The 24,286-nt window shown below is 45.2% G+C and overlaps 1 protein-coding gene across 5 annotated transcripts in view; it reads right to left on the bottom strand.

Annotated features, from left to right (window-relative positions):
• MCC (MCC regulator of WNT signaling pathway) overlaps positions 1 to 24,286 on the bottom strand; it is a 433,623-nt gene that overhangs the window by 102,869 nt on the left and 306,468 nt on the right. For 3 of the 5 annotated variants that reach the window (XM_032335530.1, XM_032335533.1, XM_032335531.1), the window contains one exon: positions 9,296 to 9,409. In XM_032335530.1, coding sequence (XP_032191421.1) covers positions 9,296 to 9,409 — 114 coding nt within the window. Of the gene's footprint in view, positions 1 to 9,295; positions 9,410 to 22,244; positions 22,266 to 23,149; positions 23,276 to 24,286 lie in introns of those variants that run through there. The other 2 variants (XM_032335532.1, XM_032335535.1) reach the window with 2 other exon arrangements.

Here is a 24,286-nt window from a genome sequence, read left to right as displayed (position 1 = left end):
TCTGAAAAACCGTCTGATTCGTGTTTACACCATCAAAAGGTAGACGCTGTTGTAGCCACCATCTTCTCCCCCCTACTCCCTCCCAGTTCCTTGACCTGTGGGCTTGTCCCCATGCAATATGCCTTAAGATCTCCAGGGACAGGGGCACCTGGGTGGCTCAGTGGGTTAAAGCCTCTGCTTTCAGCTCAGGTCATGATCCCAGGGTCCTGGGATCGAGCCCCGCATTGGGCTCTCTGCTCAGCGGGGAGCCTGCTTCCTCCGCTCTCTCTGCCTGCCTCTCTGCCTACTTGTGATCTCTCTCGGTCAAATAAATAAATAAAATATTAAAAAAAAAAAAAAAAAAAGATCTCCAGGGACAGCAGAGTTACCCTCCTTGGCCTCCTTCCCTGATCCACCTCCAGGAAACTCCAGGAAACACAAATATTATGCCTTCCCATACCAGGTGAATGTAGGAAACCCAGACAACTCTCTCCTCAGCCCCTTGGAGAACTGAAATGTAAACGTAGACACAAGGGGTTTTAAGACAGGGAATTCTAGGTCCCTCTGGTACCCATCAAGCCAGCTTTAGCTGCCAAAGTCAATTATTCAGCGACAACTTTCTTAACAGGGAGGAGTGGTAGCGTCTTCCAGCAAAACTTACAAGTGAGGGATGAAATTCTTCTCCTCACCATACCGAAATACCCCATAAAATTTCAGCTGAACAAAATAAGAAATGGTCTCAAACAACACGCTGCCACTTTTTTCCTCTTATCACAGGGAATCGCATCCAGAGCTCTCCCTTCTCCCAGCCTATATTCAGTTTTTGACTGATCCTATATTTTAGCAAAGAAAGCAAGCCTGTTGTTGCAGCGTCTTGCCTGCCATGAATTTCTGGAGGTCAGAATCACTAGGATTTCTCCCACAACTACAAACAGTCAATGTGAAAGGCAAAGAAAAAAAAGACTGGGATCGGATAGGAGGAAAAAATTTTTTTTCCCGACTTTCATCTGGGACTTCATGTATACTCGGAGCATTTTCCCTAGGTTTCAGCTATCATGATGAGGAAGCAACTTTAAAATCTATATAAATACCTATGTCTAGCCACATAAGTCGGTGAAATTGCCTGTATGCAAAAATGTGTAATAAAAACAAGCCGTATCATTCCAGCCACCAAGAATATCTCCACTCTTGGTGCAATCCTTGGATGAAGCCATGAGTCAGCCTCGAGACAGACCGGTCTGAGAACCTGAGCTCTTGTTGGAAAAACCCTGTGCAAAGTGGCAATGCTAAGGAGCTTTCTGGTTTTATTAATGTTCTTCACTGGGTTTTATCTTACTCCACAGAGGCCACGGATCTTTAATCATCACATTAGTCTCAGCTGTCAAACCTAAGAGCATTATGAACTCCATTCCTGAAAAATGCAAAGCCATCATTAATCTGTTAACCCTCTCAACCATCCTGGTGAAGGGGGTCAGCACCACACCCTTGTTAAATATGCAAAGAAGTCATGCTACTTTCTCAGGGTCGCACTGAATTGGTCTCAGCAATATTACTCGGGATTTCCTTGATGAGGATAACAACTAGTGCAATTTTCCAAAGAAAAGTAGAAACAAGGAAGGAAGGAATGGAGGACATTCTTGACCAAAAGTACACAGCCAAACTGTACCTTTAAGTATCTCATACAATGAGAAAGCACCAAGAAAGTGCTCTCTCCATGACATTTAATGAAAAGTATTTATGTTTTCTTCCTAAAAGCCAAGAGGTAGAAAATTCAGAAGCTTTGCTCTCCAAAGATAGAGAGCTTAGAAATAGAAAGCGTTCTTGGGGCGCCTGGGTGGCTCAGTGGGTCAAAGCCTCTGCCTTCGGCTCAGGTCATGATCTCAGGGTCCTGGGATCGAGCCCCGCATCGGGCTTTCTGCTCAGCGGGGAGCCTGCTTCCCTTCCTCTTTCTCTGCCTGCTTGTGATCTCTGTCAAATAAATAAAATCTTAAAAAAAAAAAAAAAAGAAAGAAATAGAAAGCGTTCTGTATTACTACTGACTGATTTTGTGGGGAGTCATAGATTCATAAGCTTGTTTGAGATTTATCATTCTACAGCCCTTAAAAAAATGCAGCAATGTAAAACTGTTGGTCCTCAATAAATAGCAAATATGCCGAAAGCATCGAACCAGTAGCATATAGGATCTCTGCCAGTTTCCCACCAGGCTGTTTAATGTTGGTGCATGCATGTGTCTGTGCACCTGTTTGATGGGGATGATAGGGAAGTTTAAACCAAATGGACCTGTGCGTCATGCTCCACCCACTTTGGGAACTCCTCTAGATGCTAAGGGCAGCCCGGACAGCCTAAAAGACAATACAGGATTAGTACAGCTGTGGATTCCCATAAAACCTGGATGCAAATTCTAACTCTTGGTAATTTCTAGCCTCATAATCTTCAGCAAGATACTCAAATTCCCCAAATCTCTCTTTCTTCACTTGCCAAACAGCCCTGCTAACGGTATCGGCACAAGAGGGCATTATGAGAACTCCCTGAGATAAAGCAAGCAGGATGCTTGTCACACCGCCTGGCACAAAACAGAGCTAAAGAAGTGTGGTGATTCTCACCACTGCTACATGCTAACAGTGGTGCTGCTGATCAAATCCCCCAGGACAGTGAGATGGGCGGCCTCTGAAATGCCCCCCCAATGATCCCTGTATCTCCTCTGTGTGATACCCTCTTAGTGAGCCTGGGTGGGACCTGTGACCGGCTTCTAACTAGTGCCATGTGACAAAGGTGATGGGATGTCACTCCCAGGACATTAGGTAAGATTCTGTCTGACCAGCAGCCTTATTCTAGAATCTTTCTCTGCATTGATGGCCTGAAAAGGCAAACTGTCATGGATCCTACATGCACAAAGTAATAAATTCTGTCAAGGACACGGGCAAGTGGACTCTTCCATTGTTGAGCTTTAGATGAGCACTCAGTTCTGGCAACAACTCGATGGCAAACACATAGAGGATCCTGTTACCGCCATACCTGAGTTCCTGATGCACAGAAGTTGTGAGCTGATAAATGTGTAAAGCCAGTAATTTTGTGGTAACTTATTACACAGCAATAGAAAATGGACAGAGGGGCACCTGGGTGGCTCAGTGGGTTAAGCCGCTGCCTTCAGCTCAGGTCATGATCTCAGGGTCCTGGGATCGAGCCCCGCATCGGGCTCTCTGTTCAGCAGGGAGCCTGCTTCCTCCTTTCTCTCTCTCTGTCTGTCTCTCTGCCTACTTGTGATCTCTCTCTGTCAAATAAATAAAATCTTTAAAAAAAAAAAAAACAACAAAGAAAATGAACAGAGAAGCGCTCTACCTTCCTCATCATGCTGATCTAGGCTCCTTTATTCAGCTTTTCCCTTTCCATCGCTATTCTTAAAACTCTACTGGCAGGTTGACCTTATGACTATGTATAATGAACTTTTTTTAAAATTATTATTCAGTTAGTCCCAGTGTCACCATCAATAATTACTCAACAGATGTTGAAGCTCTTTTTGACTATTTCTGACAAAGACAGCCACCATTCACATTTTAGGTTAATCATAGCTCTGTAATATTTAGAGAGCTGGTGAAACTCTCTAAAGCCACAGAGCATAAATTTATGCATGAATTTGCTCTTCCACAATCTGGTCAAGCTTCAAACATGAATCACTCACACAGGAAGCCTGGCATTGCCATTTCATTGTTCTTATTTTTTCTTGCATAAATCTCATCTTTGTAAAAGGTATGAGACTGCTAAGTCTGACCTTCCCCCCGACCCCCATGTTCTCTCCCCTGGGTCCCAGTATCTGCACTGGAAAGACGTCTCCACTGAAAGGAACAGAGAGTAATCTTTAAGTATATTTAATATAAGAATGCAAATGGAATGGAGTCAATGAATGCCACTATGATGTAAAGAGCCACCAAACATTATTACATAAGAATGTCTTGACAATAAGTTAAAAGGGAACTGACTCAATCCTTGACACAGCACAAAAAAAGTTTTCCATTATCTTCTACCATCCTCTGTCACAAGTTGCTCTGTCCTTGTAGGCTTAAAATTTTAATAAATACCCTCCTGGTCATCTTTTAAAAATCTGAGACTAAAAGAAAAAAAAAAAAATCCGAGACTATAGTACATGCCAGCTTTTAGTTAAGAGATTTCTCAATTTCTTCCCTCTTAAAAATATTCTCACAGGGGATGCCTGGGTGGCTCAGTGGATTAAGCCGATGCCTTCGGCTCAGGTCATGATCTCAGTGTCCTGGGATTAAGCCCCGAGTCGGGCTCTCTGCTCAGCGGGGAGCCTGCTCCTCTCTCTCTCTGCCCTGACTCTCTGCCTACTTGTGATCTCTCTCTGTCAGATGGATAAATAAAATCTTCATAAAAAAAATATATATTCTCACAGGGGCACCTGGGTCGCTCAATCTGTTAAGCATCTGCCTTTGGCTCAGGTCAGGATCCCAGGGTCCTGAGATAGAGCCCTGTGTCGGGCTCCCTGCTTGGGGGGGAGCCTGCTTCTCCCTTCTCCCTCTCCTTCCTACTGGTGCTCTCTCTCTCTCTCAAATAAAGAAATAAAATCTTTAAAAAAAATTCTCACTGTTAAGAACTATTAACAATGGTTGCCTTTGATGGTTGCAAATCAGAAAACTCACCTAACACTGTTTTATATTTATCATTAATACAAAAATAATCACTTTAAAAAACAAAAAAAACCTGTGTGAAACAAAACCAAAAAAAAAAAAGCATTAAAAAATGTTGTAATTCACCAAAGCCCACTACTGAAACATCATATTGCTGCCTTTCCAGCTTTTCCTATCACATTTTTATTACTTTTATAATAGAAGGAAAATATTGTAAGTTTTCATCCAAGTAAAAACTGAAAGATTTTGTCTGTATAATAGCCTATATGAGAAAAGAACACTGCAGATCTTGTCTTGGCTCTGGCACCAAGCTATTCATTTGACCTTGGGTAAGCAAGTTAACCTCTCTGGGATATGCCTGACAAATGTGTGTAGATGATCTCAAGTATAAAGGGTCTTTCCTCTCTACTCAAACAATCTACAATTATGAGACCTGAGTTTTCAAAACTTTCCACAGGTCATCTAGACCAAGGGCTGTGGCAGCCTGGTTTTTAGAGCTCTCTGAATTCTCACATAAAAACAGAACACCTTAGGGATGCCTGGACGGCTCAGTGGGTTAAAGCCTCTGCCTTCGCCTCGGGTCATGATCCCAGGGTCCTGGGATCGAGCCCCGCATCGGGCTCTCTTCTCAGTGTGGAGCCTGCTTCCCCCCCACCGCCCTCTGCCTGCCTCTCTGCCTACTTGTGATCTCTGTCTGTCAAATAAATAAAAATCTTTAAAAACAAAACAGAACACCTTACTCAACAGAACCAAATGCTTGAGACAAGGTATTCTCTCGAACTACAAAATACAAGCAAGGACAAACCCACACTATCCACAAGCTCGAAAGGGTGTCTGAGTGGGCAGAAGCAGCAAGAAGCAGTAAGGCTGGTGGACTCGGGAACTGGAAAACCCCAACATAAACAGTCAGTACCCACAGGAAAGTGAAGGGCACCAACTGGAAAGGAGTGGCTAAAACTAGGAGGTATCCTGCCTGAGCCGAGAGTAAATGGGGGAAGGGGTCCCAACAAGGTCTGGAAGACCCAAAGCAGCTCGTCCCTGAGAACTCTCAAGATTGGCCTCAGGACTCGCTTCCAGGAGGAAAAACTGCTGACGGTGGGATCAGGGTTGAACAAGACAGAGTGACCGAGACAAAGGAAAGAACAGATCCAGATAGAAGTAGATGAGGGGAACAGAGCCAGCAAGTGTCTGAAAGCAGGCGATCATATTTTTGACAAAATGAAAACAACAGAAGACTAAGCTTTAAGAACTTATAAAACCTTCTTAAACCGGACCTCCTAAAGGTTCAAGGAAACTATTTTTTCATTAAAAACTGAAAAATGGAGAAGTCCTCAGGTCAAAATCCATACAAAGTTATAAGAAGGAAGGAAAAAAGAAAATATCTCCCTATATGCTATGAAAGCACGCCACAAAATGGAATATCGCACCCCCAAAAAGCCTAGACAAAGCCTACTATTTCAAAATAAGCTGAAAGACCTTAAGGAAACAAAATGCCATAAGACATGAAAGAACATAACGCAGAATTAGAAAACTCATATAGTAAAAGAACACAGGAAAAAATTAGAAATAAAAATGCATTTCAGGGGGTGCCTGGGTGGCTCAGGGTGTTAAGCCTCTGCCTTCGGCTCAGGTCATGATCTCAGGGTCCTGGGATCGAGCTCCGCATCGGGCTCTCTGCTCAGCAGTGAGCCTGCTTCCTCCTCTCTCTGCCTGCCTCTCTGCCTACTTGTGATCTCTCTCTATGTCAAATAAATCAAATCTTTTTTAAAAAATGCATTTCAGGAATACAAACTAAACTAGAAGGCACACGGGGAGAAATAAACACAACATACAATGCCCCAAAAGAAACAGAAGATGAACCATAGGAAAAACCAAGTAAACAGGGAGAGACAGGAGGTAGATCGTGAAATACGGAAAAAAGGCAAAAAAGATCTAAAATACGAATAGTAAGCATCCCTGAGAAGAAAATCAAAACAAGAGAACGGATATTAAACACTGTAGTTTTTTACACGTCCCTGAAATTAAAATATTAAAAGAGATAATCAAAAGAATACACAGCAAACCTGAGCATATCCAACCAGAATGACTCAGATCAAGAGTTACTCTAGTAGGAGCACCTGGCTGGATCAGTCGGTGGAGCATGTGCTCCTGATCTTGGGGTTGTGAGTTTCAGCCCCGCGTTGGGTGTAGAGATTACTTAAAAATAAAGTCTTTTAAAGAAAAGTTACTCTAGTAAAATTACTAGACAGACAGACAGACAGAAAGAAAGAAAAGAAAAAGGAAAAAAGAAAAGACAAGACACGTTATGGACATCTAGAGTACATGTCCGTGAGGCTCTATTATCAGACTTCGGGAACAGCACTCTACACCCAAAGAGAAGAAGGGAATATATTCAAGAAAAGAAAAAAGATCGGCCAAGGGTTTTCTATCCAGCCACAATGTCTTTCAAGTATGAAGGGCAAAGAGAACAGACATACTGTTAATAATGAGCAAGAACATGGTGAAGACGATCCCGAGTTCTCCCTGAGGAATCGCCTAGAAAATCCGTTTCAGGCAATAAACGAATAAATGAGGAACGCTGACGTAAGGACCACGGTAAACACTAAACATACAGGTACGTAAAGAAGCCTAAATGAGGACGAGAGGGGGAGAGTGTGAGTTGCAATGGCCAGATGGCCAGGCAGGTGGAAGAAGACAACTTAGCAAAAAACTGGGGGAGTGCACAGCGCGTAATGCAACAATGAAAAACTACATTCTTCTCAGGAACTGTATCTGTGATGGCGGTAGTAATATTATCCTGATACTGCACGTAATATGGAATGAAGCAAGTAATCATGGAGTATTTTGATTCAATCGTCCTCTGTAGCATTAAGAACTAGGATTCTTCACGTGAAAGAAAGGAGATTCAGGGCGCCTGGGTGGCTCAGTGGGTTAAGCCGCTGCCTTTGGCTCAGGTCATGATCTCAGGGTCCTGGGATCGAGCCCCGCATCAGGCTCTCCGCTCAGCAGGGAGCCTGCTTCCTCCTCTCTCTCTCTCTGCCTGCCTCTCTGCCTACTTGTGATCTCTCTCTGTCAAATAAATAAATAAAATCTTAAAAAAAAAAAAAAAAAAAGAAAGGAGATTCAGATAAAATACAGAAGAAGCTATGTATAAAGCACGCTGTAGTCTGAATTTAAATTGCGGCTATTTGTATGAACTCCTAATGTATTTTATCTGAAAAGTTATACGTACATGCATATGTAAACAAATAAGAAAATAAAGAATTTCCTGGCTACATCTAGAAAAGGGGCCTGGAAACAATGACGGACCTAGAAGCCATAAGCACTCTTAGCACTCAGATTGTGGTCTGAAGATACTACTCTCTGCTCAGAGAAGTAAGAGTTACTCAGAGGATGGTTACTACCTCATTTGGGGGAAAAAAAACATACTATTTGAGTCTGGACTCATGTCAAAAGACTCCGGAGCCAACCTGAAGAGGCTCATACTGGCCAAAGATAATACAATTTGAGTTTCTGTAACGAAAACAGTTATGGTGGAATGAAAACCCAAATATGTTTAAATCTATAATTTCTTAATTTTATATATATATATATATATATTTTTAAGATTTTTATTTATTTATTTATTTGACAGAGAGAGATCACAAGTAGGCAGAGAGGCAGGCAGAGAGAGAGGAAGGGAAGCAGGCTCCCTGCTGAGCAGAGAGCCCGATGCGGGACTCGATCCCAGGACCCTGAGATCATGACCTGAGCCGAAGGCAGCGGCTTAACACACTGAGCCACCCAGGCGCCCCTAATTATATATATTTTCAATTATTGGGCAACTTCAGAGGATCAGAGTTTGTTTTCTTGAAAAATGTTAATAGAAAGATGAGAGATTTTGCTTTTCCTCGATGAACCATTGTTCCACCAAATCACAGGTGATGGGAGATGTCTCTATAAAAGCATTCCAATTAATGAGAAATGGCAGAACTGAAATATCACCGTATTTCTAAGTCCTAATAATTCAATGAACGGATGAACAAAGGCGTTGAGTATCAACAGCTGCTCACATCATAGAAAACGAGACAAGCAGACCCTATATTGCCTCCCGTTGAAACAACAAACACCCCCTACTGTCTGGCCAAAGGGACAGACCTGAATTTCGCAGAGCCTCTGGGTCCACCTGTCGTTTCACAGGAGCTAGAGGGGACGGAGGGGTGCAGTGAGCTGTATGGTGAGTGTCTAACGAGCAACATGCAGACTGTAGGGAATTCCAAAGGTCAAATGGCAAGTTTCTAACAGATTAACTAAAAAGCAAACCAAGAGTGGAAGCCGAACCTATAAATTAAGAGATTCGAAGGAAACCCAGAGTTTCTAATGAGCAAGACTAAACTTCACTCTCTAGGGATATATAAACTTCAGGGATATAGGGTAAAGAGACAGGAAATAGGACTATAAAAGTCACGGTGGTGGTGACCTTGGTGGGAGGGAGGGTGTGACTAGGAGGGGACATAAGGAGGGGCTGCTGGGATGGCTGGCAAGTTCTACTTCCGGACCTGGACAGGGCTTCTGAGAACGTTTGCTCATTACCCCGTAACTCGATCTGCTGGAATTCCTCAATCTAGGTTATATCTTTAAATAAAAAAATATAAGAGCTTAAAAAAAATAAAAAACCTCTCCAGATCCCTTACCTGTGCCTTGGCTAATTTCTTTTCCAGAAGGTCTCGTTCCCGCTCCGTTTGCTGCAGACGTTTATTAAGTTCCACTATATCTCCCTTGAGTGATGCCAGGGCTGCCAAGTGGAGCTGTGGTGACAGAAGGAAAGGAGCACAAGGTTAGATCCTTTGGCAGAAACTCGTTCCTTCTCTGTAATTAGTGTGATCATATAAAAAAAAAAAATGCCGCAACTCCAGTGGGTGCTATTAAATCAGGTGTCGGGCAGGCAAGCCGGGTTATATGGTGGTTACTGTAAACGTAACAGGGAGAAAACTCACATGTGGGCAGCGGGACCTAATTTCGGGGGTCCCGTCAGAATAGAGAGCAAAGCTCCTCCCTCTGAGGGCTTTCCCTCCGTTACTCAGCAAGGGTGCGATTCATTGAGGGTGTGGGGTTGCCTGATTCTCAACCCGAGCCACGAGAAAGAAGGAGAACCAGATCAGCTTTGAACTTACTTTGGAACATATGAAGGTTGGACATGGCAACTCTGTGACCCATCCTGCTGCGTGTACAGACAGATCACGGGGCCAAGTTTAAGAAAAACCGGGCAAGCTCATTTTTGGTCAGATGGTCTCCCCATAAAGTCGGTCCTTTATTTCCTTGCCAGCTCATCTTTCCTCATTGTCCTCCAGACACACTACATTGCCCACACGCTGCTTCTGGGCTAGCAGGCCCTCTTGCAGGAACAGAACAAGAACTCTGATAAATGATGCTCGGAGAAGACACACCAAGAATCCCTCCAGATCCCCCTCCCCAGCCAACTCGCTCAGGTTAACTGGAGCTACAAGGGAAGTTCTTCAACACATTAACAAGGGCACCCTGCACCCCTAGGATCTCAACGTGCCCAACTTCTGAGCCCAAATACTGAGCTTTGGCAGCACCAAAGGTACCCCAGGAGCCTTTGTGGCTGTTCGGGGCGATGGACGGAGCTCAACACTCAGGTCCCAGAGTAGCACCCTTCAACCTTCTTTGTCTTCTGAGTCACTGCTTCTCATCTGTCTTCACCGGCAGCTCCAATGGGGGAAGTGTAGACCATTCCCTAGCCAAATTCCACACTCCCATTTGGGCGACTGATTAGGATCAGAACAAACCCTCCCTCCCTGACAGGTTTTTAGTAGTTTCTGCCAAGAGGGATTAAAGTAAAGAGTAGACAAATAAATGTGATCTTTAAAGATGGACGTGGTAGGATGGACCACAGTTCAACTTTGAAGATTTTAATTGCAGGTTTAGAAAATGCTTTTCTGCAACTGCATGTCAGCTGGGAGGCTTGTTGGGGTGTGAGTGGGAGGAAGGGAGAAGGAGACCCAGGGCAGGGTCTGGGCTTTCAAAGCAGTTGTTTATGTTAGACGATAATGGCAGTGACCGTGACTTTGCTTCATTGCATCAGGGCTGCAAACCAACAGATCAATAGCTCATCTGAAATCAGGAATGCCTGAAATTTAAAAAAGGAAATGTCAGGCAATCTGGCGGTATTTGCCTTCTCATGTAGGGCTAGGGCTGCTCAGAAAAGGTCACTCTGGGTGTCAGATACAAGGTTTTGTGCGAGGAAGTCTCAGCACAAATACCACAGTGGTCCCATTGTAGTCTTTTTTGTTTTTTTTAATTTTTTTTAAAAAATTATTATTTTTTAAAGATTTTGTTTATTTATTTGACAGACAGAGATCACAAACAGGCAAAGAGGCAGGTAGAGACAGAGAGAAGGGGAAGCAGGCTCCCCGCTGAGCAGAGAGCCCCATGCAGGGCTTGATCCCCAGGCGCTGGGATCATGACCTGAGCCGGAGGCAGAGGCTTTAACCCACTGAGCCACCCAGGCACCCCTCCCATGATAGTCTTTTGAGGTCATTCTGCTTCCAGTCGGGTGGAGAGGGTCACAAATTCACTCCTTCCTCAGACAGCTGGGTATCCCCCTCTTGCCTCTGAACTGTCCTTCTGAAGAGTCTCCTTCAGTGTCAGACATTGTGGTCTGTTAGACATGATGTCAAGTCTTGAGAGAGGCTTTACCACCTCTCCTCTGGCCAGAAGGATGAAATTCGTATAGAGCTGAAATGTTCCTAAAGAAATACAGGAGGAGAAACGAAGATCCCAACGCTAAGCCCAGACACGCCTCCTCTCTCTTACATTTCCCTCCGACTTCCAGTGGGGGAAGGACTTGGGGGAGAATTAGGAAGGCAAAGCTGATGCAGGAGCTCTAGAATTCACACTAACATCATAAACTGGACCGCTGGGGAGACACTCAGAGTCGTTATTTCCATCATAGCGCATGGCAGAGAGGGTCCAGGATGGATCATCCCTACTGGGGAGAGGACCCAGCCTGGAACAGAGAACACCTTTGGGCCTTCCAGATTGCCAGGAAGATCCCAAAGATGTGTATTTGGGGCAAGTCTTCACTCTCCTGGATGGAAGATGCCTGTCCATAAAATGAGAACAGACCGGTCGTCCTTCACCTTCTCAGAGTCCCGAATCCCTGAAGAATCTAGGCAGGTGACGGACCCTTGTCCTAGAGAAGAGTCAAGATTTAGAGGTTTATGGCAATGACACATTCTGGAGCCTTTCCACGACCTCTAAATTAAGAAACCACAAGAGTCCGCCTAAGTTTCGTAGACTCTCTTGTGGGTCATAGTCATACTTGTTTGAGTGGGGAAAGGGCCCTGGGCACTGGACATCGCCCATTCCACCTTTGCAGGTGAGCAGGCGAGGACCTGAAACCCAGAGACTGACCTGCTCACTCAAGGTCCCGTGGGTTGCTCAGCGCTAGCACCAAGTCCACCACGGCCCTTCCCCCCACTGTATGATGGTGTATCTGCCAGCAATTCTCATGTTGTATGCAGGGAGAAATTTGTACTTAAACTATTTCCCTCTGATTGCAGAAAAAAAAAAAGTAACAGAAAACTAAGCCAGAGAGAGGGTATTCTAACATTTTAGTGGTGGCCTCTGGATGGTTTTAGATCTCTGGGGGGACATTTTGAGTACTTTTTTTTTTTTTTTAACTTTTCTGTTTATTTTTGAGTGTGTGTGTGTGTGTGTGTGTGTGTGTGTGTGTGTTTAAAGAGGCTTTGTATTAAGAAACAAAGAGTTGTGACTCTATTTTCTACACATATAGGGCTGTGGCACAAAACTATAAAGGGCCTTTTCCCTTCCTTGCTGCACCTTTTTCTCTATCCACTAGCTCTTCTGATAGAAGATAAAACTCAAAGAAAAGGGGGAGGGTAGAATATACACATGTTCCCGTATGTTGCTGACAGACATTCAGCAGAAACTAACATCGGAAGGTGAGAAGCAGAGTGGGCAAAGCAGGCGAGTCACAAGACATGTTGCTGAGGAAGGGGGGCTGACCACACCCCCTTCCTACTTGATGACTGATCACGAGAAGTTCCCCCATTAGTAATCCAGTAATCAAATGTTAGCTTGACCTCCCTTCTTTGTGGGTTTCGCTCCCCCTCATTCTGCCAGACCTGTGGTAGCCCTGGGAATTCAAAGCCTGGGGAGTGTGAGCGCAACACTCCAAGTATTAGGACACACCCTGTGCCCTGTCAAGGCAAGTATTAAAAGATAAGGACAGAGGTCTTTGGGGTAAATTTTTTTTTTTTAAAGATTTTATTTGACAGAGAGAGATTACATGTAGGCAGAGAGGCAGGCAGAGAGAGAGAGGAGGAAGCAGGCTCCCCACCAAGCAGAGAGCCCGATGTGGGACTCGATCCCAGAACTCTGGGATCATGACCCGAGCTGAAGGCAGCGGCTTAACCCACTGAGCCACCCAGGTGCCCCTGGGGTAAATTTTTAACAAGAGTAACAGTAAACTTAAATCTGAAAAGAGAAACTTACCAAAGCAACTAATATGGTTAAATATCTGTAACAGGAAAATTATATGTATACCCATTTTTTTTTTTAAGATTTTTTTTTTTAAGATTTTTTTTTTTTTTGGACAGACAGATCACAAGTAGGCAGAGAGGCAGGCAGAGAGAGACAGGAGGAGGAGGCAGGCTCCCTGCTGAGCAGAGACCCCCCCCCATGCAGGACTCAATCCCAGGACCCTGAGATCATTACCTGAGCCGAAGGCAGAGGCTTTAACCACTGAGCCACCCAGGCGCCCTGTATACCCATTTTTGAGATCTCTTTACTTATTTCCTCGTTTTGGAAATGGTCTCTGACTTGAGCCAGAACTTCAGACATATGACCCATAAAGAACCATGAAAAGAAGATGTTTCACTAACCAAAGAGAAAAAGTATATATGATGCTTGGAGTCTGTGCCAGCATCCTCTTTAACTCATTTATTTATTTTTTTTAAAGATTTTATTTATTTGTTTATTTGACAGAGAGAGAGAGCACATGCAGGGGAGCAGCTGGCAGAAGGAGAAGCAGGCTCCCTACTGAGCAGGGAGCCTCCTGTAGGTCTTGATCCTGGGATCATGACCTGAGTCAAAGGCAGACATTTAACCCACTGAGCCACCCAGGCGCCCCTCCAACTCGTTTTTCTCTTCGTGCTCTGCGACAAGAGCCCAGTTTTTAGCCGGTCATAGCCCTGCTGCTCGGCGGAACCGTCCCAGTTCCTAGCTCTCCCTCTGCAGCTGGAGACCAAGTTCTGGCCAATGAGATGTAAGTAGAAATACTATATGGGAGTTCTAGGAAAACATCCAAAAGAAGTCATTCCCCTTTTCTCTTCCTCCATCCTTGCTGCTTGGTACATTATGTGATGTCTGGAACTCAAGCAGCCACTCTCCTTCATAAAGGTGAGCTCCACACTCTAAAGGGTCAAAACTTGCCCGAGCCCTAGCAAGTTTGTAGAGTCACCCTGCCAGCTTTGGACTGTTGGCGTCAGACTCCTGGAACAGAATAGCCAGCAACAGACCTCCACTGTATAGGCCACTCTTATGTTGAGGTACTCTGGTAAATGAAGTTGATCCAACCCTACTTTGTAAAGAATCATATATGCCTGGCTTCAAATCTCATTTAAGCCACTTGCAGGAGACTGGTCTTTAGATGGCTAATTTAATCACTTTGTCACAGGCTGCTACAGAGATAAATGAAACCACGCCGATACTATAACTCGCCAGGTGTCTGGAACCCGGGTAGCATTCAACAAAAGCCCACGTTCTCTTTCCCAGTCAAGGCTTAAGTCAACGAGATTCAAGTCAACAGCCTTCTTAGAAGAAGCCCCATCAGAGCTAGTGAGTGGGACATTCAAGCGAGTGAGCAAGCCAGTCCTGTCTCAGAACAGCTTCCTTCCTGGTGGGTATCAGCACGGAAGTGGGAGACCAGAGCTGGTCCGTCTGATTATGCTGACGTCCTAAGGTTTATCTTAAAGGGCTGACTGCCAAGGCTCTTACATCTCTGTGCAATTTTCACCCAAGGCCTAAGCAAGGTTGGGATGGGACGGTGACACTTCCTAAACAAATGTGGGTCTCGTGCATGAAGGCCATAAATCCATACTTACCTGATCACTCTGGAGATCAGAGGCACAAAGTCCCCAAGCTGCTTGGAGACTGGCCTCACATTCATTTTACAGTGTGTGTCCAAATGATACTAAACCACCTGGAATTTTGACTGCAAGGTGGCTGTCAAAATGGTTGTTATTTTTGGATGAAACACTACTCACTAATATTTCACTGTTCAACTGTCTGTCAGAACAGGCTCACTCAGTCTGGGACAGATAAGGGGGACAGATAAGGGGTCCAGCTGTCAGGGGCCTGGGTGAGAAGCCAGCAGTGCCTTTGGGACGGCCTCTCCTGGGCTACATGGACAGATGTTTCTCCCAGTACACCTGAGCCACGAGACAAAGGGCTTCACACTTCCTGAGATGCCTTTTAAGCCAGCAGCCCAGTGACTCAGATGAGTGCCCCAGACACCACGGTGTATTTCCGGCTATAAAGGGCTTCTCCATCTTGCTACCAGTGGCAACGACAATGAACACGTGCCCACACCGTCCAGTCTGCATCGCACTCTCCCCTGCATCAGCCCATTGCACCCACCATTCCACGCCAGCCCCGTGGCCTACAGGAAGCTAGAATTCCCCGTCAGCAGACGGGCAAGTACTTTACCCCAAGATGGTGGTTGTGAAGGGCATCTAGGGCCTGAACCTAGGCTGCCAAATTCTAAGCCCACCATTCCAACTCGTCTCTCTGGAACTTCAGTCTGCTCTGGAATAGCAATGTCTTCAAAGGGGCCAAAGGCTTCCACAGTCACACTTAAGACAGGGGAATGGATTCACTCCCAGAATCTCCAATCAGAAACAGGCACCATGCGGGCACAAATGGTGTGATGGCAGAGCTGGCCTTCCCCACGTTAGCGGCAGATAAGCTCGTCCAGGGCGAACCGTGCTTACTCTCTTTCTTACTTGCTCTGGCAGTCATTTGCTGCCAGGGTACCTCTACTTCCTTCCCACCGTGTGATGAGAGGAATTACCAATCTGTCCTAACAGAGATGCATGCCGTCCAAATACAAGGTACACCCAGTTTCTGCTCAGGTTTGAGAGGTGACGATAGGTAGTGCCAACTTCTTTCAGGGAGTGAGCTGTTTTCTTCATGGAAGAGCAAGAAACAAGCACGACTTTCCTGAACACACACCTTCTTGACGGGTTCTGCACTGTTTTCTCTATATTACCAGACTGGATCAGCGGCAGAGTCCTGCAGAAGAAAGGCGGTGCCAAAACCCCAATGCCAATGTCTAGGAATATTCTGAAAATTCCAGACAACTTGATAGTAACAATAGAAAGCATAATGTTAATAGCTACCATCTGCTGAATGTTTAATGGGAACTGGGGCTTGGGCTAAGTTAATTTCATGCAGTATCTCATTTAATCCTCACCACAATGCTCTGAGACGGGTATTACTACCTCCTTCCTGCAAATGAAGAAACCCAGGCATAGAGCAGGGCAGGAAATCAGCCAGGGGCAGAAAACTGATAAAACATAGCAGAGCTGCTAATGCAGACTTCACCACTCTTCCCTCTTGCTTGTGGGATGCATATGTGTGTGCATGTGCACAGACCTGGGCAGGTGGATGTGAGGTTAGAGATCAAATGCATGCTGTGGCAGGGACAGGGACGGGGGAGAAGCAGGGTCAGGATCTCCATGGATGGGAGGAGCAGGGGGAGCCCTCTGGCAGCAGTGATAACACTTGGGGCTGGTAGTCAGCTCAGCTCTGAGTCTGGGGGAAATCTCTTTAACTTCCTGTGCTCTTTCATCCTTCTGAGAAGGATTTGTACCAGATGGTCGCTAAGATTCTTCTGGTTTAAACCTATAAGCGTGTATTCCCGGCACATTCGCCTGCACAGGCCCCACCCTGAGGTCTGGAGCTTTGCGTACTTTATTTGCCCACTAGTCCCAGAAAGGAGCTGCTAGAGCCCACCATATGAGGAAGCTTCATGATACATAAAATTGATCAGCAAAGATCTTTCTCCTAGAAACTGACAGAGCACTCAGAATCACACATAATCTTCCTGCTGGTGAGGGGAATTGAGACTATCTAGTCCAATTCCCTCACTGTAAAGAAATGAAACAGACCCAGAGAAACAAGGCTCATCAAATCCAGATTTCCTCATTCCCCGTCCTGAGGCTTCCCACTCTCCCATATGGCAATCCAGGAGCTCCCGGGTAGTGAAAAAGTGTGCATATCCGAGTCCCGGCCTTGGAAATAGCAGGAGACATCTGCACACAACATAGCAGCCTCATTCAGCTTCCACTCCAAGACTCCCCACATCCCGGATGCTCTAATTCAGACACACAAAGAACAAAATCCCTGGCAAAAGGGTCGTGTTCCCTTCCAAATGGACACAGTTGGGCCTGTTCAGTGGCTTCCAGGGCTGAAACATTCCTATTTCTTGCCAGAACTCCAGCTAGGGGCACCTGCTGTGTAGTAACTTTGAGAAAGGTTGCTCACGGCCTTGAAACGTAAAACTCATTAAATATCATCTGCAGGATTGCTCACCGCATGCAAATCAATTTTTGCTGCCCTACATCAACTCAGAAAGCATCAGCCTTTTGTCTTTCATTTTACCTGATAATTTCATTGAGAGATCAGTGGCCCAGGTTACTTTTTAAACCTCTGCTGAAATTCAGTTGTTGAAAATGGCATTTAAGTCCTCTTCAACGTGGTGGCGTGAGAACAGCACTCTTACAAGAAAAACCGACCCCATCCAAGGGTGCTTGACACAGGAGACGGGACCCAGTCAAAAGCAGGGCCCGGGTGCAGACCATGGAGGCAACCACACTTAAGTCCCTCTTTCTCTGCCTCAAATAAGTGGTCAGGGATATGGCGCTCAAAAAGTGGAGGGGTCTGGGGCGCCTGGGTGGCTCAGTGGGTTAAAGCCTCTGCCTTCGGCTCAGGTCATGATCCCAAGGTCCTGGGATGGAGCCCCGCATGGGGCTTTCTGCTCAGCAGGGAGCCTGCTTCATCCCTCTTTCTCTCTCGCTCTCTCTCGCTGCCTGCCTCTCTGCCTACTTGTGATCTCTGTCTGTCAAATAAATAAATAAAATCTTAAAAAAAAAAAAAAGGTGGAGGTGTCTAAGACTGGCCATCCCAGCTTTGAAGAGGATCCTCAATCCCACCCCCTCCAGGAACGTAAGCTCCTGTAAAAATAAGTCATATCATAATTTTTACTGGAAATAATATTAGCTAACATGTGGGTACTTACTATGTGCAAGTTGCTACGTTAAGCATGTTAACATGCACTTTCTCCATCATTCTTCACATAGCCCTATCAAGTATGCACCGTTGTTAACCCCAGTTTAAAGAGGTCAAAATTGAGGCTTCGAAGTTTGGCACCTTGTCAAACTAGGAAGTGGCAGAGCCAGAATGAAAGCCCCGGTCTAATTCCAGAGCCCATCATGCCTCATGCTTTGCAACGGACTATCAAAGCCCTTCTGAGATCCTCCCAGATCCCCACGAAACTGTTGAGAAGATGAGGTCTCCAACAGAGGGTTCTTTTTTAAAAGGTAGAGCAGAATTGCAACATTAGCATGGGAAAAGGGCATTAATTCATTCTTTAAAACTTCCAACACTGAGAAACATTAGACAACTCAGCTGATATCAGACCCAGGAAGTTATCAGAGAAAAATTAATCTCCAGTGATTTCCACACCCAAAAAGGTAAAGAGGAAAATACTGCGGTGTAGGGGAAAAGCTAAAAAACTGAACATGGGAAGAAAGTTTAGTTTAAACTGATCTTCAAAACAACAACAACAACAACAACAACAAAAAACTGAGCTCTCTCCTCTTTCCCACTATCATGGCGTGTGTGGTTGACTGTTCCTCACTGAGTCTTCTCACGACTTTTAGGACCCAGCGATTCCTGGCCAAGAAACAAAAGCAGAATCTCCCCATCCCCCAGTGGATTTGGATGAAAACTGGTGACAAAATCAGGTACAGACCCAGGAGGAGACACTGGAGAAGAACCATGCCGGGTCTACAAGGAATCACAACATGGCGGGTGTAGGCATGCCCTATCAAGTTCATGTCAAGTTCATGTGAGATGGCACATGTGGTCATGCTCTACCAACATCACTTGGTCAGTCTGTAAATATCACGACCACTTGAGCAACTGAACATGTTCTACTTGAGAAATGATGTTTCTGTTTCTGTGCTTCCATACTACTAGTTTGGTTCAGTAATATGAGGAGATCTTTGGTGGGAAACAAATGATAAATTTTTTAAAAATCTTTTTTTTTTTTTTTAAAGATTTTATTTATTTATTTGACAGAGAGAAATCACAAGTACACTGAGAGGCAGGCAGAGAGAGAGAGAGAAGGAAGCAGGCTTCCTGCTGAGCAGAAAGCCTGATGCGGGACTCGATCCCAGGACCCTGAGATCATGACCTGAGCCGAAGGCAGCGGCTTAACCCACTGAGCCACCCAGGCGCCCAATTTTTTAAAAATCTTAATGCTTTTATTTTTTAATTTATTATATAAATATAGTGCAATGGTTGCTGGTAAGAGTAAGTCGCTTAGTATTTATTGCAGACCAATTCTTACTTTTTGTAGTGTTGTTTTCAAGGGAAACCAAAATTACATGCATATACAAGGATGTTTGGAAAGAAAACACTGACAAAATAAAGACACTGCAATAAACTGGTAGCACCCACTTAAATTTCAAGGTGTGTTGCATCTTAATGACACACCGTGAAGGAGATGAAGGTGTAACAATTAAATCCCGCTAATCAGAGGACATGAATATTTCAGCGTGTGCTAAATACTAATGTGATCCCTGAGGCAGAGACTCCCACAGAGAATTATATGAACAGGAGGAAAAGAGTTCCCTGATAAGGCCTGCATTGTTCATAAATTTTTATATTAATCCAATTTAGCAGGTATCGAATTCCCTGTTCTAGGGAAACCAAGTACCTTTAATGGTGAAATAGTCAGTAAACTCTGCAAATCAGCAGAGGACAAGGTACGTTTACAGCAATAGTTGGGATTGCTTTGGAAGGATACTGCTTTTCACTGGATGAAAAAGTGCTTTTTCGTGGGGAAACAATGGAAGATTTAGGAGTGTTTGTGTGGATACATACACAGATACTTATACACATATGCATGTATTAACACACACATACACACATGTGAAATTTGTAAGTACCCCAGATGCAAGGCATGTGCTTTCAGACTTTATTCATTAGAGCACAGGAGACAGCTAAGATGCTGACCACTGAAATATTCAAGATGGTCATATTTATTTATTTATTTCTAAAGATTTTATTTATTTATTTGACAGATGGAGATCACAGGTAGGTGGAGAGGCAGGTGGTGGGGGAGGGGGTGGTGCGGGGAAGCAGGCTCCCCGCTGAGCAGAGAGCCTGACTCGGGGCTCCATCCTAGGACCCTGGGATCATGATCTGAGCGGAAGGCAGAGGCTTAACCGGCTGAGCCACCCAGGTGCCCCATGATGGTCATTTTTAAATGCCTCCTCAACTATTAAAATCACTTTAAAATATGCATTACATTTAAAGATAATCCCTTTCGAGGGTTTGATGTCATAAACAAGTTCTCATTTCAGTGAAGGCACAAGCAGAAGGCACAGACTTCTCCCTCCTCACCATGGGCTACTGACTGACGGACCATTTTATACTCCCTAGTACATCTAATCCTAAGCAAACAGGAAAGAGCCGGAGACACACATTTCAAATCGGCTCCAATATTCTCTCCCATCAGGGGTCCTGCTGATTGTTCAGAAAACAGTGCATTCAGCGAAAGAGAAAAGGTCTGAATCTCCTCTCCTTTCCAAATCACCTAACCCAGCCCATACTAGCCCCAACCAGGATTACCTTGTTCCCTGAAAAGGAAGAAAATGGGAGAGAGAGAAAAATGGCCAAAAAACTGTTTCGTAATGAAAGGCATAGGCTTAACACAAAACAAAAACAAACCAAACCCCAGACTTGAGTACACCAGGTTCAGCCTTCGGTAAACTGTTAAAATGTTCCAAACCTCAGTTTATTCACCCTGTAAAATGGGAACCATATCCAACCATACAGAGCTGTAAAGATTAAATGAACACACTACAGGTAAATCACTTGACCACAGTGCCGCCTGGCAGAACATGAGCCACAATGACCCTCATCACCTTAATTATCGTGATCATCATGTCATGTGTTGAGCTGGCTAAAAAGCGTGAAGATAAAATTGAGCCTTTGCAAACAATGATGGTAACTATTGTGTCTTCCTGTTTTCCCAAACCCTGATTAAGCAGTCAGAATGACTCATCACACTGAGGCCTAGAGCACATTAATCACAGGAATGTATCCTCAGTCTCTGAGCTTGTGCCACAGAATCCACGGCTTCCATGCCGTGGCTGCCCCTGCAGGAGAGCACGTAAACACACGAGTCCTCAACAGCCCAGCAACTGGACTAGCCTCGCACCCACCCTCGTTTGTGTTCCCTGCCCACCCCCGACACCCTGACTCCTCGTATCACAAGGTAAGAGATGATCAAGAACCCAGCGGGACATATACAGTGACCCCAAAATTAACTTTCATGAAAATAGATCTGAATGTTAAGAAGACACAAGGCACTGTGGACAGGGATGTGCACAAAGATCTGTTCATGATGGTAGAAAAAAAAATTAGTTGAATGAATTGCACGATATGCATAATAATATACTATGTTGTCAATAAAATAAAGAAATGTATATAACAATTAACCTGGCAATCACGATTTCATTCTCTCAGGTCATTCAGATTGCTTCCCACCATCCCCAACAGCCCCCTGGAACAAGTCTTCCCTCTCCCTTACCCCACACCCACCTTTTACTCCTCTTTATTTCTTGGAACACTTGTTACTACCAGACAATGTAACGTATAGGTTTTTTGCTGACCCATTTCCCCCATGAGACTATGAATTCCCAGAAGGCAGATGAGTCAAGATTCCGGGGATACAGCCAACCAACGCACAAGAGGAACGGAGCCTGCCCTGTGATGGTCCAGACGGTATTTATTACATGGATAAATTGAGAAAACTTAAAAATTTGGATCAAAGAATTTACATTATCTTTAACCCCACCACCTAGAGATTGTACCACTCACAGGTATCTGTGAGACATTTTTCTACGTGTAAATATACTTAAAAGGGCTTATGCAAAAGAGTATGTTTACTGTAGTACTCTCTTCTATACTTCTGCCTCTCTGGGTAATTCACCATATCGTAAACAACCCCTCCCCATCATCAAATCTCTAGACCGATCCTCTATCCCTCAGTGCTCTCTCCAGCATGTCAATGTTCCTTTTGATAAGTACTACCTAAGACCAAGCCCAGCACTCCCGATGAAATCTGGCCAGCACACTTCCTATAAGCCAGAGACCATGCCAATGGCCTTATATGGGTTGCACTGAATTCTCACCGACAAGATGGGAGCTATTATTACTTCATTATGCAGATAACAATCAGGGGCACAGTTTTCCTAGTACTTGAAACCCCAAACTCCCAGGCTGACCTACCCCGTTTACCATTATAGCACATCACCGGCTATGCGTATTGGCATCGCATGTTCTCAGATCCCACGATCCGGCACGGGCCAAGGGAAAGAACCGGAGGAGTCAAGATTGCAGAGTTCGATGGTGCCCAGCACCAGAGGGTTTCTAGCTCTGCTGCACAAACTGGAAAAGCCACTGGCACCAGAAGGGAGTTTCGGTGAGCTCCCCAGTACTCGCCCAGCACTGGAAGGGAGGAACCACAGTGCAGGTGAAGGGCAGGGCCAGACGAACCCAGTACGACCCCCGTGCATATAAGTGAGCCCTTTACCTCCCGGGGCAGGTGTGCCCCCCACCCCATCTGCCAGAGCTCGCCTGGCAGGGGCCCGGTGAGTGTTGCACAATCCCTTGCCAAATCACAAAGATGTCAGAACTGCAGCTGAAATGCTAGGACACAAGCAAGTGAGCCACAGACTAGAATCAAACACTGTGGTTTGAGTCGAGCTTGACAGCATTCCTGTTCCTTTCCTGTAAGGAGCCCTTGTCCTTCAAAGGCACCCTGCCCTCCTGCTTTGCCTCTAGAAACCACAACACAATGGGAATTCCAACAGGTACATCACAGTTTAGCATTAATCAACAAAGTTTCCCTTTCCCCCTCCCCGCCTGCTCTAACCTACAAGGAACACTTTTCATCACTGACACCTCGAAGATTTTCTCTCTTATGGGTTTACTCCCCTTTCCTGGCCCCTCTGTTCCCGGACTCACGCTGAAATGAATAAAGTATAGCGGGGATGGTGGCAGACCCTGCCGGCCACAGGCAGGGGAGCTAAGGGCAACGTGAGCTCTCCTGAAGCAGTGCTCATCTCTGCCCTTCTGCTGTCCTGGGGCTTCTCTAACCACGTGGGAGCCAAGCAGCAGAAAGGATAAAGAGGAGGCCATACCAGAGGGCTGATGAAAGAAATGTTCTTCTGGGCATTGTGAGTTGTCTCTGACTTTTTCGAAAGGAAGGAGCCTGCAGGGAAGAAGGCACGGCTCGCAACATACCCAAGCATGTTTCTGGACTTAGCTGAATGATGTGGACAGAGACCAACTATCTGGTTGCCTAGGAGGTGGGGAGGTTTTATTTTACCACAGGGCCTCCCAGAAGTAAGCTGTTCCTTCATCACGTGTTTTGGATAGGGCACTGCTTTCGTCCCATCACATAGGTTCACTTGCAAACTGAATTCCTCCTATGCTTACAGGGGACAAAGTGCCTGTTTTCCCAAACCCAAGAAGCCTGCCTGATCATTAGGTCAAACACGCCATACCCAAACAGGAGGATTCCTGACCTCTGACTTTCCTGCATGGTCTACCCCCTCCCCAATACCCTTTGCCCTCCTACCTCCTTGTAGACAGGTACTAGAATGCCGACAAAAATTCCCTAAAGTCCCCTTTTTTTGTTTCTTGGGAGCAGAAAGGCACTGAGCAGAAAAAGTATTAAAGATTCCTAGGCTGTTGAAGAATGAAACATTTTCAACCTAGACAAAAATGTCCAAGGAAAGCCTAAATCGAGCAGCGAAGTTTCAACATTACAAAATCCAGAATTTACTCCAACTATTAAAGCTGAGCTTCACGGCTAAAGAAATGGACGCTGTCCATCACCGGGCATAGGACTCAACACGGGAAGGGAGGGGAGAAGGTGAGCAAGATTTTGCCTGATATTTAGACGCAATTTCCTTAGAGGCTGGAATGCCTTGCTCTGTGCAGCCCCAATTCTGGAATGCTAATTATAAAACTGTGCTGGGGTTATCGTCCTTCAGATGCAAACACTGTCCGGAGACGGATCAACAGGATGACACATCAAAAGACCCTGCGAGATCATCTTCCCATCCATCTCGGTCCCGGGCATCATTTTATAAAAAAAATTCTGAGCTTAGTTCTGGGCTCCCCGGAAACTATCACCAATGTGAAATGGGCTTATTTAGCTCTGAGGCAAGAAGGATGAAGGCAAATGGGCATGAGCTGACAGGCCTAGGAGGCGTTCTCCCACGGAGAGTCCCCAGCATATACAGCCCGACACGATGAGTTTACGTTTTGGC

The sequence above is a fragment of the Mustela erminea genome, chromosome 3 (assembly GCF_009829155.1).
Source record: "Mustela erminea isolate mMusErm1 chromosome 3, mMusErm1.Pri, whole genome shotgun sequence".
In the NCBI taxonomy this organism is placed as follows: domain Eukaryota; kingdom Metazoa; phylum Chordata; class Mammalia; order Carnivora; family Mustelidae; genus Mustela; species Mustela erminea.
This window is presented reverse-complemented; position numbering and strand designations above follow the sequence as displayed.